Source organism: Carlito syrichta, unplaced genomic scaffold, assembly GCF_000164805.1.
Source record: "Carlito syrichta isolate Samal-C Ts95f unplaced genomic scaffold, Tarsius_syrichta-2.0.1 Scaffold305657, whole genome shotgun sequence".
Lineage (NCBI taxonomy): Eukaryota > Metazoa > Chordata > Mammalia > Primates > Tarsiidae > Carlito > Carlito syrichta.
The window spans coordinates 120,479-135,559 of NW_007249753.1; the positions used below are offsets into that span (position 1 = coordinate 120,479).

The 15,081-nt window shown below is 39.0% G+C and overlaps 1 protein-coding gene across 1 annotated transcript in view; it reads left to right on the forward strand.

Annotated features, from left to right (window-relative positions):
• NFYA (nuclear transcription factor Y subunit alpha) overlaps window positions 1-9,569 on the forward strand; it is a 22,870-nt gene extending 13,301 nt beyond the window's left edge. The window contains exons 5-10 of the mRNA XM_008062115.2: window positions 1,861-1,992; window positions 2,186-2,291; window positions 3,812-3,978; window positions 5,570-5,743; window positions 6,405-6,506; window positions 8,973-9,569. Coding sequence (XP_008060306.1) covers window positions 1,861-1,992; window positions 2,186-2,291; window positions 3,812-3,978; window positions 5,570-5,743; window positions 6,405-6,506; window positions 8,973-9,026 — 735 coding nt within the window. The 3' untranslated portion in view covers window positions 9,027-9,569. The remainder of the gene's footprint in view (window positions 1-1,860; window positions 1,993-2,185; window positions 2,292-3,811; window positions 3,979-5,569; window positions 5,744-6,404; window positions 6,507-8,972) is intronic.
• The last annotated feature ends 5,512 nt before the right edge of the window (window positions 9,570-15,081 follow it).

Below are 15,081 nucleotides of genomic sequence, written 5' to 3' on the forward strand. Positions count from 1 at the left end.
AAAAAAAAAAAAAAAAAAAAAGATCCATGTCCTGTTAAAAACAATGGAGCCAGAGTAGAGAACCAAGAAATAAATACAAAAGTAATGGAAGTTGGTGTATAACAAACGTGGTATAAACATATCAGTGAAGAAATGACTCAAGAATGAAACTGAAAAAGAAAATCTCTACCTCACACTATACTTTTAAAAATACTAGTAGATGGAGTAAAGATCTAAATATTAAAAAAGCATATTTGGAAAATTTAAGAGAAAATATAGGGAAAAGATTTTTTATGCCATGAAGTAGAGAATTATTTCTTAAAAACAAAAGTGACTTGACTACTTTAAAATAAAACTTGTAAACATTGAAATACTTCATAAATAAAGGTACACAAGGTGCAGACCTTGAAAATATATTTTTAATACATATAACTGGGTTTGTATTTAGAATATATAAAGAATTTTATGTATTCATACAAAAATAGAAAAATAGGTATATAAATAGATGGAAGAGGAAATCCTTATAGTCAGCATAAACAGGTATTTCTTGCTATCTGGAACTCAAGAATGAAATAGATCCAGATAAATTTATTTATTTGTCAATACTTTCTAAGTACCAATTACAAGCTAAGTTTTCAGAAGGTTAAGAAGACCTAGGCAGTCTGTTCCCTGACAAAGGAGGATTCATGAATGTCTCTAAGACATGGAGTCCATTGACCTGATTTTCCTTACCTTCCCTTCTATTACTAGTCCTTTTACCTATCAGCTGCTGGGTTTTGTGATAACTCAAGGCTCTAGGCATGTCCTTCTCTCTCATCAGAACAAGGAATTCTCAGGTTGAAATGTAGATGGAAAGCAACCGAGCTATAGAAATCTATCTTTCTGAAAGAACCCTCCTTCTAAACTGCCACCTTTGTTGAAGCAGTGCTCAGATCAAAAGTGTTTGTTGATGGAATGAATGAATAAATGATTAAAGAACTAATGAAAAGGGAAATGAAGGAGCTGTGGGAGGAAACCTAGTTTAGTAGCAGTATACTCTGACTCTTGGGTTTGGGTGTCTACTTGAATATAAAATACTTGAAATTTTTAGCTGTGAGGTCTTCCTAAATGCTTTCCCTTTTGAACTTTTATATATATTTTTTTATTTATATATTTAAATAAATTTATAAATATATGTATATTTTGTCATAATATGAAAATGGAATTCTGTATACCCAATGTATAATGTCATTATTTGAAAATGGAATTCTATACACCCAAATCAACAAAAAATGGCAAACATTCATTACAGTGCTAAGTATCGGTGAGGGTATTAAAAACAGGAATAGGAGAAATATAATCTGTCACACCACCTTACTTATCTCTTGCTGTATAACAAATTATCCTAGAAGTTAGTGGCAAAACAAACATTTACTTCATACTTTCAGTGAGTCAGGAATCCTGGCACAGCTTAGCTGAATCCTTTCATTGTCTCTCTGAGGCCTTCATCAAGGTGTTGACCCTGAGCAGCAGTCGGATCCACATTTTACTACAGCAGAACACATTTTAAATATACATAGTTCATCTGTAAAAAGTACTTTAGAATGTATTTCCAAATGACCATGATTTTTAAAATATATAACTGTGCCACCAATATATTTGTTAAACTGACCTTGATTTCTTAATATCATCAACTATCTAGACAGTAATCATAATTTCCTGATTAGTTCTTAAATGGAAAATAAATTATCTCTAGTTCATAATTGAGGGCAGAACAGAATTTCTGTCCTTTTTCCTCTTCAGGGTACTTCCTGCTACCTAGAAAAAATTGGACAATTCTCAGGAACCAAAGAAAACCAATGTTAGTAGAGTACTATCCTTTCTTTGTGTTCTCTTCCTCAGATACAGTTGGTCCCGCCTGGACAGATCCAGATCCAGGGTGGGCAGGCTGTGCAGGTACAGGGCCAGCAGGGCCAAACTCAACAAATCATCATCCAGCAGCCCCAGACAGCCGTCACCGCTGGCCAGACTCAGGTAATTCCACTAGCTCTGTCAACACAGGAGCACAGCTGATTTGGAAGAGTCAGATGACTGAGTCACATGTTTCACATATTATAGAAATGGGGAAGGAAACCATCAAAAATGTTTTCTTTTATAAAAGAACCACATGGTTCTTTTCTTGTTGGTATCTTTGGAATCTGTTAGATTGTATCATTATTTTTTATAGACGCAACAGCAGATTGCCGTCCAGGGACAGCAGGTGGCACAGACTGCTGAAGGACAGACCATTGTCTATCAGCCAGTTAATGCAGATGGCACCATTCTTCAGCAAGGTAAATGTGTGCATAAGTTTCTCTGGGACTTCTTGGGGCATCTTTTTTGCCTCTTAGACAACTGACTGCTTCAGAATTTTAGTGGTAAACTCTTCACAACATATTTTTTGGACCAAAAATTTTCCTCGAAGACTTTGTTAATTGTTGATTTCTTGTCACCATATATTACCAATACCAATTCCATTTGTAGGAGTTTCTACAATGGTTGTTAAAAGACGGTCCTGGGGATTGTGTAAGCTTTAAATGCTGTTAGGGAAGAAATGTTTCTAATTAGAAGATTGGAAATAGGGAGTTTTTTTATTGGTAAAGGGAGAAATAGGTTAAAAAAAATCAAATTGGCTTTAGAATGTTATTATAACACTTAGAAAGATGAGTTCTTTTCTCAGTGAGCCTCTGATCTAGTAAGAGAGATGTGTGAAAAAATAAATACAATACAGGGCACTTACAGAAGTATGTTCTAGGAGTAGATGGCAAATAAGGGAGAGATCTGTCTCAGGAGGAAAACCGCTCAAACTGAACTTGAAGACTTTTGGAAGAATTTGTTAAATAGTCAGATAGGGCCGGGCTCAGTGGCTCAGCCTGTAATCCCACCACTTTGGGAGGCGGAGGCTAGTGGATTGCCTGAACCCATGGGTTCAAGACCAGTCTGAGCAACTTGGCAAGACCTCATCTCTACAATAAAATCAAAAATTAGCCTGGCATAGTAGCATGTACCTGTAGTTCTGGCTACTTGAAAGACTGAGGCGGAAAGATTGCCAGAGCCCAGCAGTTCGATGCTGGGATAGCCGTGAATGTGCCCTGCACTCCAGCCTGGGCGATGGAGTGAGACTCCAACTCAAAAAAAAAAAGAAAAAAATATTGTCAGATAGTTAAGTCAAAAGAAGAATATCCTAGTTAGATTCCGTGGCTAAAATTTTGACTTGTGATTAAAGTTTTCCAGAACAGAGAGTGTAGTAACTGTGTGTTCTCCTACAACTCATGGGGGCCTGAACAGCATTGAGGCCTGGCAACAGCCCAGACAGAATGGTGAACAAATCTTCAAGTACTGCTGTTGATAGTTTGGAGATTTGGAATGCTTGATCTAATTTTAAGTTTTAATTCTGCAACTGACTTATTGTTAGCTTGGTTTAAACAGAGTATAAGTTTATAAAATTTTTGTCCTGAAGCAGTTTGCTCATATGTACAAAAGCAGTAGGTACAGCTAAACCATAGAAAAGGAGACCTCCAAACTTTCTGACCTTTTAGAAACTTATTGGGGTGCCTGGGAAAGTATTCATTTCAAGGATAAATTTACTCAGAACTGGGATCTACTCAGTTAATCAAATTTCACAGATTGTGATTACTTGGATTATATATAGCGAACCAGAATGGCAGAGTATTTTTTCATCCCTTGTGTTTTTCAGTATGTTTTTCCAGGATGAATGAGTGTGTGCCAGATAGAAGCGGGACTAACTGTGTTCCCTTCTTTCTGTTCTGTGTGCCTGTTTTTTGTGTGTGTTTTATGTTTTGTTTTCTTAAAGTTACAGTCCCTGTTTCAGGCATGATCACCATCCCAGCAGCCAGTTTGGCAGGAGCACAGATTGTTCAGACAGGAGCCAATACCAACACAACCAGCAGTGGACAAGGCACTGTCACTGTAACACTACCAGTTGCAGGCAACGTGGTCAATTCAGGAGGGATGGTCATGGTAAGAAAATTTATTCTTCAGCTCACTGTTCTCATATAGTGTAGTTTTTCATATATCTCTTTGTCTTTGAAATTTTATCGAATCTTCAACTTGGTGTCTTTCATAAAACTAGTCTATAATGTTGACCTCTTGGAATTGAGATTGATACTTATGGTACTTACAGTGACCTGCTTTTGCAATAACATTATGACAAATAATAATTCATTCAGAGCACCTGCTATATGCCAGGGACTATTGTAGATGCTGGAGACATAGCCATAGATAAACAGGTGTAACTATCTGATTTTATGCAGTTCTATTCAGAACTTAAATTGTGAAGAGAGGAATAGGTTACTCATTTTGGGGAAGTGGAAAATATATTGCCTGTAGTGGATGAAACAAAAAATAAACTAAAAATTAAAAAGATTATAATTAATAAAGGAACCAAAAAATGTGTGATATAAATATATTGAGAAAATAGGGAAAGTGAATTGGGTACTGTGGGTGAAAGCTAAATCCTCAGATGTTAAAATAGGACATTAGAACACAGGACCTAAGATGGATAAATTAAGAACGAGTAGTAGAAGTCTGCACAGAGATGGAGGATCAATACAAATCAGAAGAATCAATACAAAGCCAGGTGCGGTGGCACACACCTATAGTCTCAGCTACTCAGAGGCTAAGGTTGGGAGGATGACTTTTGCTCAAGAGTTAAGCAACATAGAAAGACCCTGTCTCTAAGAATATTTTTAGAAAAATAAACGTTTTTTAAAGGGACCAATACAGTCATTAAAAGTAATTATAGACCAGACTTGCTGGCTCAGCCAGTAATCCCAGCACTTTGGGAGGCTGAGGCAAGTGGATTGCCCAAGCCCACAGGTTCAAGACCAGCCCAGGCAACTTGGCGAGACCTCGTCTCTACAATAAGACAAAAATTAGCTGGGCACAGTTAGCACACACCTGTAGTTCCAGCTGCTTGGAAAGCTGAGGTGGAAGGATCGCCAGAACCCAGCAGGTTGATGCTGGGGTGGCCATGAATGTGCCACTCACTGCACTCCAGCCTGGGCAATGGAGTGAGATACCAACTCAAAAAAAAAAAAAGAAAAAAGTAGTTGTAGTTGGAATAGGGTGTTACTTGTTTCCTCATACATATCGTACAATGTTTTATTTGTATTTATTTAGAAAAATTAAGATTGAATTATGTTATAAATTAACTGTTAAATTATTTGTATAGCTATAGGCATTTAGTAACACTTGGTCAATCTATACCTACTATCTTTTGTGCTGTTTTGTTGTCTTATAACTACTTCTCCTGATCATTAGATGGCAGCAGACATATCTAGGAAATAGAACCCTGGGTGGACATGAATTTGTGGATGGTTATATAGTTTCTCAGAATGGCTCCTGAGCCCTCTATGACATAGTCATCTGGGATGCTTGTTTAAAGTACAGACCTTTCATATAAATGTTCTAGGAATCTACATTTAATGAACTATTCTATAAAAGTTATTTTTTGTGGCATTCAGAAGACACAGGTTAATAGGAGCCAAGCAACTGTTTTGTTTGTCTTTACTTCATACAACTAATAAGCTCTGGTTTCCTATTCACACAGATGGTGCCTGGGGCTGGCTCTGTGCCTGCTATCCAAAGAATCCCTCTTCCTGGTGCAGAGATGCTTGAAGAAGAGCCTCTCTATGTGAATGCCAAACAGTACCACCGTATTCTTAAGAGGAGGCAAGCCCGAGCTAAACTAGAGGCAGAAGGGAAAATTCCAAAGGAAAGAAGGGTATGTACAACATTGGGAAGGCATAGAAAAAGAACATGAGGATTCTACTTTTGAAATTATCTTTTAAATAGTTTTCTTGAGTACCTTCCAAACAACTGAAGTTAGATAGCTGTTAGCTTTTATAAAAAAGTTAGTGTTTGTTATTACTATATGCAGTTTCAATTTTAGCAACAAAAACAGTGACTTAAACAAGATTTTTTTCTTTTTCTTACATAAAAGGAGTCCAGATATAAATTATCCTGGACTGGTGGCACATCCATTGTTCTCAAGACCTATTTTCTTCCTGTTCACTGCTCGAATATTCTTAGTGTGTTACTCATACTCCAAGATGACTGGCTGCATGAGCTCCAGCCTAGGAACGATGAGAACAGAAATGGAGGGCATATATTGGGAGGTGTTAATAGTAACTTCTTACACTTGTTTTAAAAAATTCATTTAGCTTACACATTCTTCACAATAGTTATATATAGTTAGCTATCTGCTATCTCATTAACTTACTAGGTAAGTGTTTTCTGCAAAGTTCTCTTCATCATTCAAAGTCACAATTGTTCCTTGTGGCTTTCATTCCAGCTGTCTTAAACTTTTGAGGAAGGAATTTATGCACAACATAACTATGTGGGTTCTGACTAGTAGTTAAGTGGTTTTATTTCTCTTGTTTCAGAAATATCTACATGAGTCTCGGCATCGACATGCCATGGCACGGAAGCGTGGTGAAGGTGGACGATTTTTCTCTCCAAAGGAAAAGGATAGTCCCCATATGCAGGTAAGAAGAAGAAGACTTATATCTTTTAATCTTCTCATTACTACCTTTCATTTTCTTGGGTTGAAGTCTTTGGCAGTGTCCTCTTATTATTTTCACACTGAGAAACTGAATCAAATTCTCTAAACTGAATGCAACACTGTGCCTCTTTAGATTAACTTGGGTCTTAAAAAACACCAAAGGTTTTTAATCCAGTTGTCTTTCTTTCCTCTTCATCTTTGCAATTAATTTTATAAATTCCTACTTGAAAAAAATCTCAATTTTCTTATTAGCTTTCAAGGAACAGATTTTATTTTCTTAGTGTAATATAACAGCAGTGGCAGCTAACACTTATTATGTGATAGACATTATGTTAAAACACTTTTATAAGCTTTTTTTTTTTATTGAAGAAGTCCTCTTAGTTTTATCTCTGAAATACAATTTGAATTGGTTTACTTTTTTCCCTCTCAACTGATGTCCACCTGGTCCAATCCTCTCTTCTTGGGCTTGAATTCATAAAGACCATTCTAAATGGTCTCCCGTCCATCCTCCATCTTCTCCCCCTCTGGTCTATTCTCTACATCTTAATGTGGTCTTTTAAAAATGTATGTCCTATCACATTATCGTTCTGCTCAAACTTGCTCAATATGTTCTTGGACTGAAAGGCAAAGTGGTTATCATGACCAGCAAGGCCTTGCATGCTCCAGCTCCTGTCTGCCTCTGGCTTCATTTCCTCCTGCAGGTCTCTATGAGCTTGCTCATTGTTTACTGGTCTGTTTCCTGTTATGGGCCTTTGTCCTTAAATTTTCAGTCTGAAAAGCTATCCCTAAACCAGAGTAGGTTTCTTCTATCTCAGTGTTTTCTTACAACATCTTCCTTTTCTTTAGTGTGTAATAATAGTTAATTGTTTTATTTGTTTAGTTGCTTGAGGTTGTTTCCTTTAACTAGACTGTAAGTTCTATAGAGGGCAGAGGATTGTTTTGTTTTCTGTTGTAGTTATTGGACTTAATTCTGACTTCGTTCTATTTAAGTTGTATATAAGTAGTGACTAGTTGTATTTAATGGATTTAGTGTCCAGTTCTGAATTGACACTTGAATTGATGGATTCCTTTTATTTATTGATTCTTCATTCTGGATGAACATCACATTCCCCATACTATTACAGTATCTTCTAAATGTATTATCTCCAGTCTCCTCTAATTGACCTTATACAGTACTGCCACATCAGTCTTCCTAAGGTAATGTGTTTTTATCCTGTCAGTAGGCCTGCTCAAAGATGTATGCTAGTTCCTCATTTCTTAACTGCATCTTATCTCAGACTATTTCTGTATAATATCCAAGCAACTTTGCCTTCTTACCCTCTCAACAATCAAACTAGGTTTCCTCAGTGTCCACACATGAACAGTAACGCTTTCAGTACTGTTAGTCCTCACCTGTAGTATGAGAACCCTTTCTTTATCATTGTGTTCATTCATGCCGTGTGTGAATGTGGGCTGCCAGCTGTAGAACCGCATTGTACCGGGAACTCTTCCAATTCTGTGTGCTAACAATGTGATCTTAGTCAATTTACTTAGCCTTTTCTAGGCTTTATCTGTAAAGTAGAATACTTTTAAATATTTCATAGGAATGTTGTGGCGATTTCTTGTAGTAATCCACATTAGGCATCTACTTGGCACCATACCTAGTACATGGTGAGTTCAGTAAAAGGCAGTTATTGTTTTTGCTCATTGTTCAAGACCCAGCTCTGGTCCTTCCATCTCTAGAAGTCTTTGAGCTTTTTCTCAGGTCTTGCCTACTGAGGCTTCAAAGCCTTGGTATGGAGGCACTAAAGGTAGTTCTTATAGAGTGTTGCAAAAAACCTCCAAAGACTGGTCCTTGTATGAACACTGCAAGTCTTAAGTGAGAAGTAGCACATGGAGTTTAATGGAAAGAAGATTAAATGGGAGTCGGGAGATTTGGGATCCAGGCTTTGCTGGGCTCCTGGCTAATATTCTGACTCTAGTTCATGCATATCAATTTACCCATCTGGCCTTCAGACGTATCTAAAAAGTGAGTATCTAAAAATTGTATAGATTCTAATGTTCTTTCCAGCCCTGCTAAGTACTCAGTATTTAAATGTGATGATAAGAAAATAATGACAAAAAAATACAGCATGACATGCTTTCTCTAGGTCTTTTCCTTAGCCATTGAATACCCTTAACCCTTAAGAGTAGAGCAAAAAACAAGGTGCTTAGGAAGGAGCCAACTCTGGAGTGTTTGGCAATGGCGTGCCAGGTCAGGCTTTAAATCCTTTTAAGAATAAGGTTTTTGTCTCTTCTTTCCTAATGGGGCTGCACTTGAAGCCATGTATGTAGACTTACATGCATTATAGGCCTTTGGTTTACTTGATAAAGTTTTGTGCATTCCCCTGAGGATAAGTAGTAAGAGCCATGAATTCCCTGTTGCTTTTGCAAAGGACTTTAATCATTATTATGCTCTCTTTGTCTCTAGGATCCAAACCAAGCCGATGAAGAAGCTATGACACAGATCATCCGAGTGTCCTAACCCCAGGCCACGTGATGGAGCTGATAAATCAGGTCATGTTTCTCGCCATTGTTTCCCACTGTTCCAGGAAATTGATCAACTCTTCCAATGGGACACTGACGATCACACTCTGCCCTTTTCTACAAGACAGAAACCACTTAGTTTTTAATAAGTGGCACAGTATTATAATTGCAGTGATATCTGGCAAATTGAAGTTGCAAGCCTTTGTCTTACTCTTTGAGTCAGGACCTGTTTCAGACTGTTGATGACGTTGACATTTCATGGATTAGGATGATGCAAAGAATTACATGCCAGCCCAGCAGCACACAACACTGGTGAAGCCAGCCAGCCATCTCAGCAGGGAAGAGCAACCTTCTCAACCTAAACTGCAGTCAGGGATGCCGCAGCCTACTGCTTCCCATGGAACCTAGACAGCATCTATCCCTCTGGTGGGAGATTTCAGGCTGACTAACTGAATGGGCACTTTGTATTCAGAGATGGCTTCCAGGCAAGGAATTTCCGTCTTGTGATATAGAAACAATAAATTCCGGAGATGAATTCATCTAATCTGTGGTAATAATAAGAATTTATGTCTGACCAGATGGTAGGTTGATATTATTGAAGTCCATCCAAGTTAAAGCTAATTCTGGGGATAGAATGATAAAAGACTCAAGCACTGAAAACATACATTGCTGAATCTTTTTTTTTTTTTTTTAAGCTTTGAAAAATTGTGGTCTGCTTGTCCCTCTGTTAACAGGTCATCTGGGCCATAGTTCTTGATGTAGCTACTTCTTTTTTTTTTTTTTTCCCTGTGATGTGGTCATGTGCTCTTTGAGCTATGGCCAAGCCGATGTAGCTACTTCTAAGACAATATAGAAGGTATTGGACCTTGAAACTGTCTTTCCTAAGTAGAGAACAAAACTGTTCAACAACTTCTATTATGGAGCACTGAAGACATTTGTAGTAACTACTACAATGGAGAGCCAAAGTAGAGATTTTCAATCATAGACTTTGTGATAGCATTTGGGAAATTGAAGGGTTCATATGTTTCAGCCTAGGAGGAGAGAGAGAGTAGTATGTACATTCGCATGTTGTCATAAAGAATGATTCTCCAGTCAGTGGATGCCTGGGATGGATCATTAAGATGAAGAGACTAATTCACATTTACATTAAAACTTTTAATAAGCACTGAAAGGGAGAGAAGTCTGAGATTTGGTCCTTGAGAATTTCTGGAAAGCACTGTTCAGTCATGCTGTCCTGGACATAGTCCAGGTTATCTGCTAGAGCTTGAGGTGGATGTTGGCTTCACAACTGCAGCACACTGTGCTGGCACCAGAAAGGCATTCTTATTCATCCCATGGCAGCTGGTTCTTTGGTACCAGTTTTCATTTGTCTTCTCCACAGGCCTTGTGCAGAAAGGTTTGCACGTTGCGTCCATACTGTGGGATTAAACTGCAGACTATAAGTAGGGTTGCCTGCAGGGTCGGGTACTGGGCCATGGTTCCCAAAATGGGTTGTGGCCTCAGAAGTCTGTTTTCTAGATGTCGAACCCTGGAAAACTAAGATCATATTTCAGAAAAGCTGAATGCCTTCTCTAGAAACAAGGAAAACCCAATACTGAAGAATACTTGGGTTTGATTTTAATACCAAGGGTAGATGTTAACTCTTCATTGACTTCAATCTAATGGTGTTACGATAGAAAAGAAAGTAAACCCTCTAAAGAAAACATCACACAGGGAGATTATTATAATGGCAGAAGTACAGAGCTATGCAACGGAAACGGGAAGTGAAAACTTCCTAGTCCCCGGAATCTAGTAGTCTGCCTTGGCTTCCAGATGTTGAAAGGGCTGATCCTTTAGTACGCTCACTAGATTCTGACTCTTTTTACAAGAGTTTCAGATATCAGCTTTATTCAGTAAGACCCAAGTTTTTCCGATGATAGATTACTAAAAACAGGGAATTTATATTCCTTGGGTAGTTTAGGAATCTAAGACACGGGATTCACAAAGAAATTACTCAGACCTAAGTTTTAGTAGTTGAGCCACCAACAGTTCTAAAATGCTATTTATTTGCGTATGTAAGTTTGTACATAGTAATGTCAATCTCATTGTTGCTGATTTTATTTCGGGAGGGGTTTGAATTTTGTTTGAAATGAAATGCTTCATTTATTATTTTGTCATTGCATTTCAAATAGCTCATGACCCTTTTATTGTGATCATTTTAGCATACTACAATAGTCCACAAGGTGGAGGCAAGATACTGGTTTTTGAGTTTTTCCTTTGTTACTAGTTCTTTCACTCATTTTTCTTTTGACTGTGGAGATGTCTTCACAGATGCAGAGTGAATGGATGAATAATTGGTTTAATGCCTAGTTATGTCACTTCTTGAGTGCTTGTTTTTGCAGGATAATTGTATATATTTTAATTGCACTGGTACATTAAACATGTCAGTGTCTATACCACTGGACCAACAGAGGATTTTCCAGCTATAGGGTGCCTGATAATAATGTCTTGATTTTTCTTTGGGACTTAACTATATAGAAAGTTTTTCTCCCAGCAGTAGGGGGAATACAGGTGATCGATCATTGATGTCATTGCAATTGTTATTTTTTAAAATAAATTTATAAAAATACTAAAAAAGTGATTTGACTTTTGAATCAAACCTGTGTGTTCTAGGTTGTGTTTATAGTGTTGAAATTGTGATCTCTAGACAGTCATGTGTTGTCTGGACAGTGTCAAATTTGCAGTGCCTGGGCCTCTTAGCTTTATTTCCCCTTAATCTCTTCCCTTTTGGCCTCTCCATTCTGCTGTCACAGGGCTGATCATATATTTGATGTTATTACTGGATGTGTTCATCAGAATGTGACATGAGCAAATGGTCGTTTCCTTATCAAAACGACCATGATTTTAGATTTTATTTCTGCAGAAAACCAAAAGTACTTCTAATTGTTAAAAATCCATAGCGTGCTCATCCTGATGGCTGTTTTATGGTCTTCAGGAATCTAAGCAACCAAGACTGGCAGCCTACAATGTGCCATTATCACACAAGAGACAGCCACAGAGGAGTACTCAGAGCAATAGACCTGTCCTAGCAAATAAAGAAGAAAAAAAAATTCTCCATAACAGTTAAGGAAAAGGACTGACAGTGTTATTTAGCCTGTGTTTAAAATTTTTTTTAAAAAGTTGCTTTAGTCAGATTTATGCCAATGGAACCTGCCCTTACCACATTCATAGATAACTTAAGATTCTACTCCGATATATAAAAAAAGACACCTCTTGATATTTATCTCATATGATCGGCTTAACCCTAGAAGCGTTTTACCTCTGTTTCAAGGAGATTAAAAATGACATCTTCACTGATTTGAAAGCGCCACCTGCTCCACCTCCCGCGCCCCCATCCCCCCGGAAGTCAACCGAGCTAAGGTGGTGGCCTGTTTCCAGTTTGTAGACTGGCCGGGCGCCGCCGCCATGGCGACCAGCTAGCAGGAAGTGCCCTCCCTTCCCTGCCCCTGCCATCCACCCGGTGGAGGCTCCTGTGGCGGCGCTGCTTCTCAACTGCTGATATTCCGGAAATCCCGGAACTGCGAACACGAGGTCGCCGCAGCCCAGAGCGCCCTCCTAGGTGTCCTCGTGACGGGTGAAGGCGAGAGGCGGCACTTATGACCTGTCCTGTAAGGCTTGCTTTCACCTAGAACAGCGGCCTTCACAGGAACTTTAAGGGTCTCCATTTTAGGAACAGGAATACACCTTGGGGGATGAACAGGCTTCGTTCTTGGGCTCACTTCAAAGATTTTGAAATTAAGACCCAGAGAGGGGAAAGTATCTTTACAGGACCACACGGCAGACTTTGGACCCAAGTTTTCTCTCAACCCTGAGCATGTTCCATCAAGCCTTCTACTCTGTCTAGTTTATTTCAATGAATCTATTCTGTGGGCCCCAAAGTATGTGCCTGCCATTTATCTAGGCGTTAGCGATCTAGCAGCTGCTTTGAGAGTCGTTCATTTAGCACACATTATGAGTTTATGCTATGTGTCATGGATATGAAGATGAGAAATATGAAGGTGACTGTCCTCACCGTCTGAGTTCTCCATAAAGCTTAAACCCATCCCCTCCTCAGTGGTCTCTCTCCCATACACGAGGGGAAATCCTATGGTTTCCCTTGGCCTAAGAGGATAGAGAGAGAAAGAGATCTGGTTTCAGCTGAAAAGGACACTTGTAGGTGAATCTTCACCACCTGCAGCTGCTGGAAACGGAGATTCCTGGTCCTCTGGATTCCCAGAGGCAGCGGCTGCCAAGCCTGGCCTTGAAGAGTTTCTAGGTAGCACCATGCTGATGGGTAAAGGAATTGCTCCGCTGGAAGGGATCTCTTTTCTTTACACTAGCCAGATGTGTGGAGGTAAAAGGACCTAAAAGATTAGAATTTGTGGCTAACATGGTAACTTTTGCTCTGTTGGTCAGGATGTACAGCATTAATGGACAACTTAAGCCCTACCTGCAGGTGGGAAAATGACAGGGACAAACCGGCCCACATCTTCATTTACCACTTAAGTGACATTGTGGAGTGTGAGTGGTCATTGTGGGGAACAAGGAGGTGTGCTGGGCTCCTGAGGATTTGTAAGAGAAAGGAATGTGGAGTACTTTAAAACAGGTACTAAAAGGTTATTCCTTTAGCGTTACTCCTAGATTTCATCACATTGGCACTGAAGCTAGATCTTTGCCTGTATCTGACATTCTACCCAGTCTCACATTCTGTTAACTCAGTGTTCAGAATGGGGGAAGGACTCATTTTAATTTTTACTTTGCACTTTGTATTTCATTTCAAAATAAAATATTACTCAGAACGGCACTTCTAACAATGATGTGCCTCATGTGTGTATATCAGATATAATTTACAAAACAGCTTTCCATTCTGTTACTCTCTTTTAATCCTGTGAGGTAGGGATAGATGTTTTCTCTGTTCTCTACTATATATTAAGCTTTTGGATTTTTTTTTTTAAGTCAGAGTCTCACTCTGCTGACCAGGCTGGAGTGCAGTAGCATGCTCACAGCCACCACAGCCTCAACTTGCTGGGCTCAGGCCATTCTTCTATCTCAGCCTCCTGAGTAGCTAGGACTACAGGCGCATACTATCACACCCAGCTAATTTTTTGATTTACTGTAGAGATGAGGTCTCACCTGCCCAGGCGGGTCTCGAACCCACGGGCTCAGGCAATTCACTCACCTCAGCCTCCCAAAGGCACGGGATTACAGGCTGAGCCACCGAGCCCGGCCGGATATTTTCTTAATACTCAGTATCTGGGAGGGGGGAACTCCATATTTGCACTGTAATAGATGCAGGGGGCCAAAAACCCGCTCTTGAGCTTTTTGGTTAGGCCTAACCAAGGGAAATGACTCTGACCCTATACCTTATAGTGCTTATGTAACATTCTCAACCTTACTGACTGCACTACACAGTTCTGTCCATCATTCTGAGATTCACCAGAATAATTACTTTGTGGCATCTCCTTTAAGAATTTGATTATTTGACTCACCCTTACCCCTGAGGAACAAGTACAAAAGGTCTTTCACTTTTCTCCATCAAATTTGGATGAAAAAGAAGATAAAAATTATGTATTGTATATGTATGATAATGCCAGGAGCTGCTGGGTAGTAGAAACGCATGGAAAAGTAAGACAGTACATACCCTAATGGCCTTTCCATTTTAATGCAACAAATAATTAGACAAAATAATTATAGATTATATATTCTATTAAGGAAATAAACATGATGTGGTAAAAAATGATAATAATTGGAGAGTGGAGGAGTGTATGAGACGGTGATTATAGAAAGGTCCTAGAAGACATGTAGAATGAGGGAGATGCAAAGAGCTAGGGGAAAGCATTTGAAGCACAAGACTGCCAACTGCAAAAGTTCTGAGACAGGAGGAAGCTTGGCAATGTTCTCGGAGCTGACAGTTTGTGGCCAGAGCATAGCTGACAGGGTGAAGGGTGTCTTGAGAGTGAGGTTGGGGGCTGACAGCTATCAGATCATCAAGCTCTGTAGTCCTGGTAGGGAGTTTGAATTATATATTTACCTAA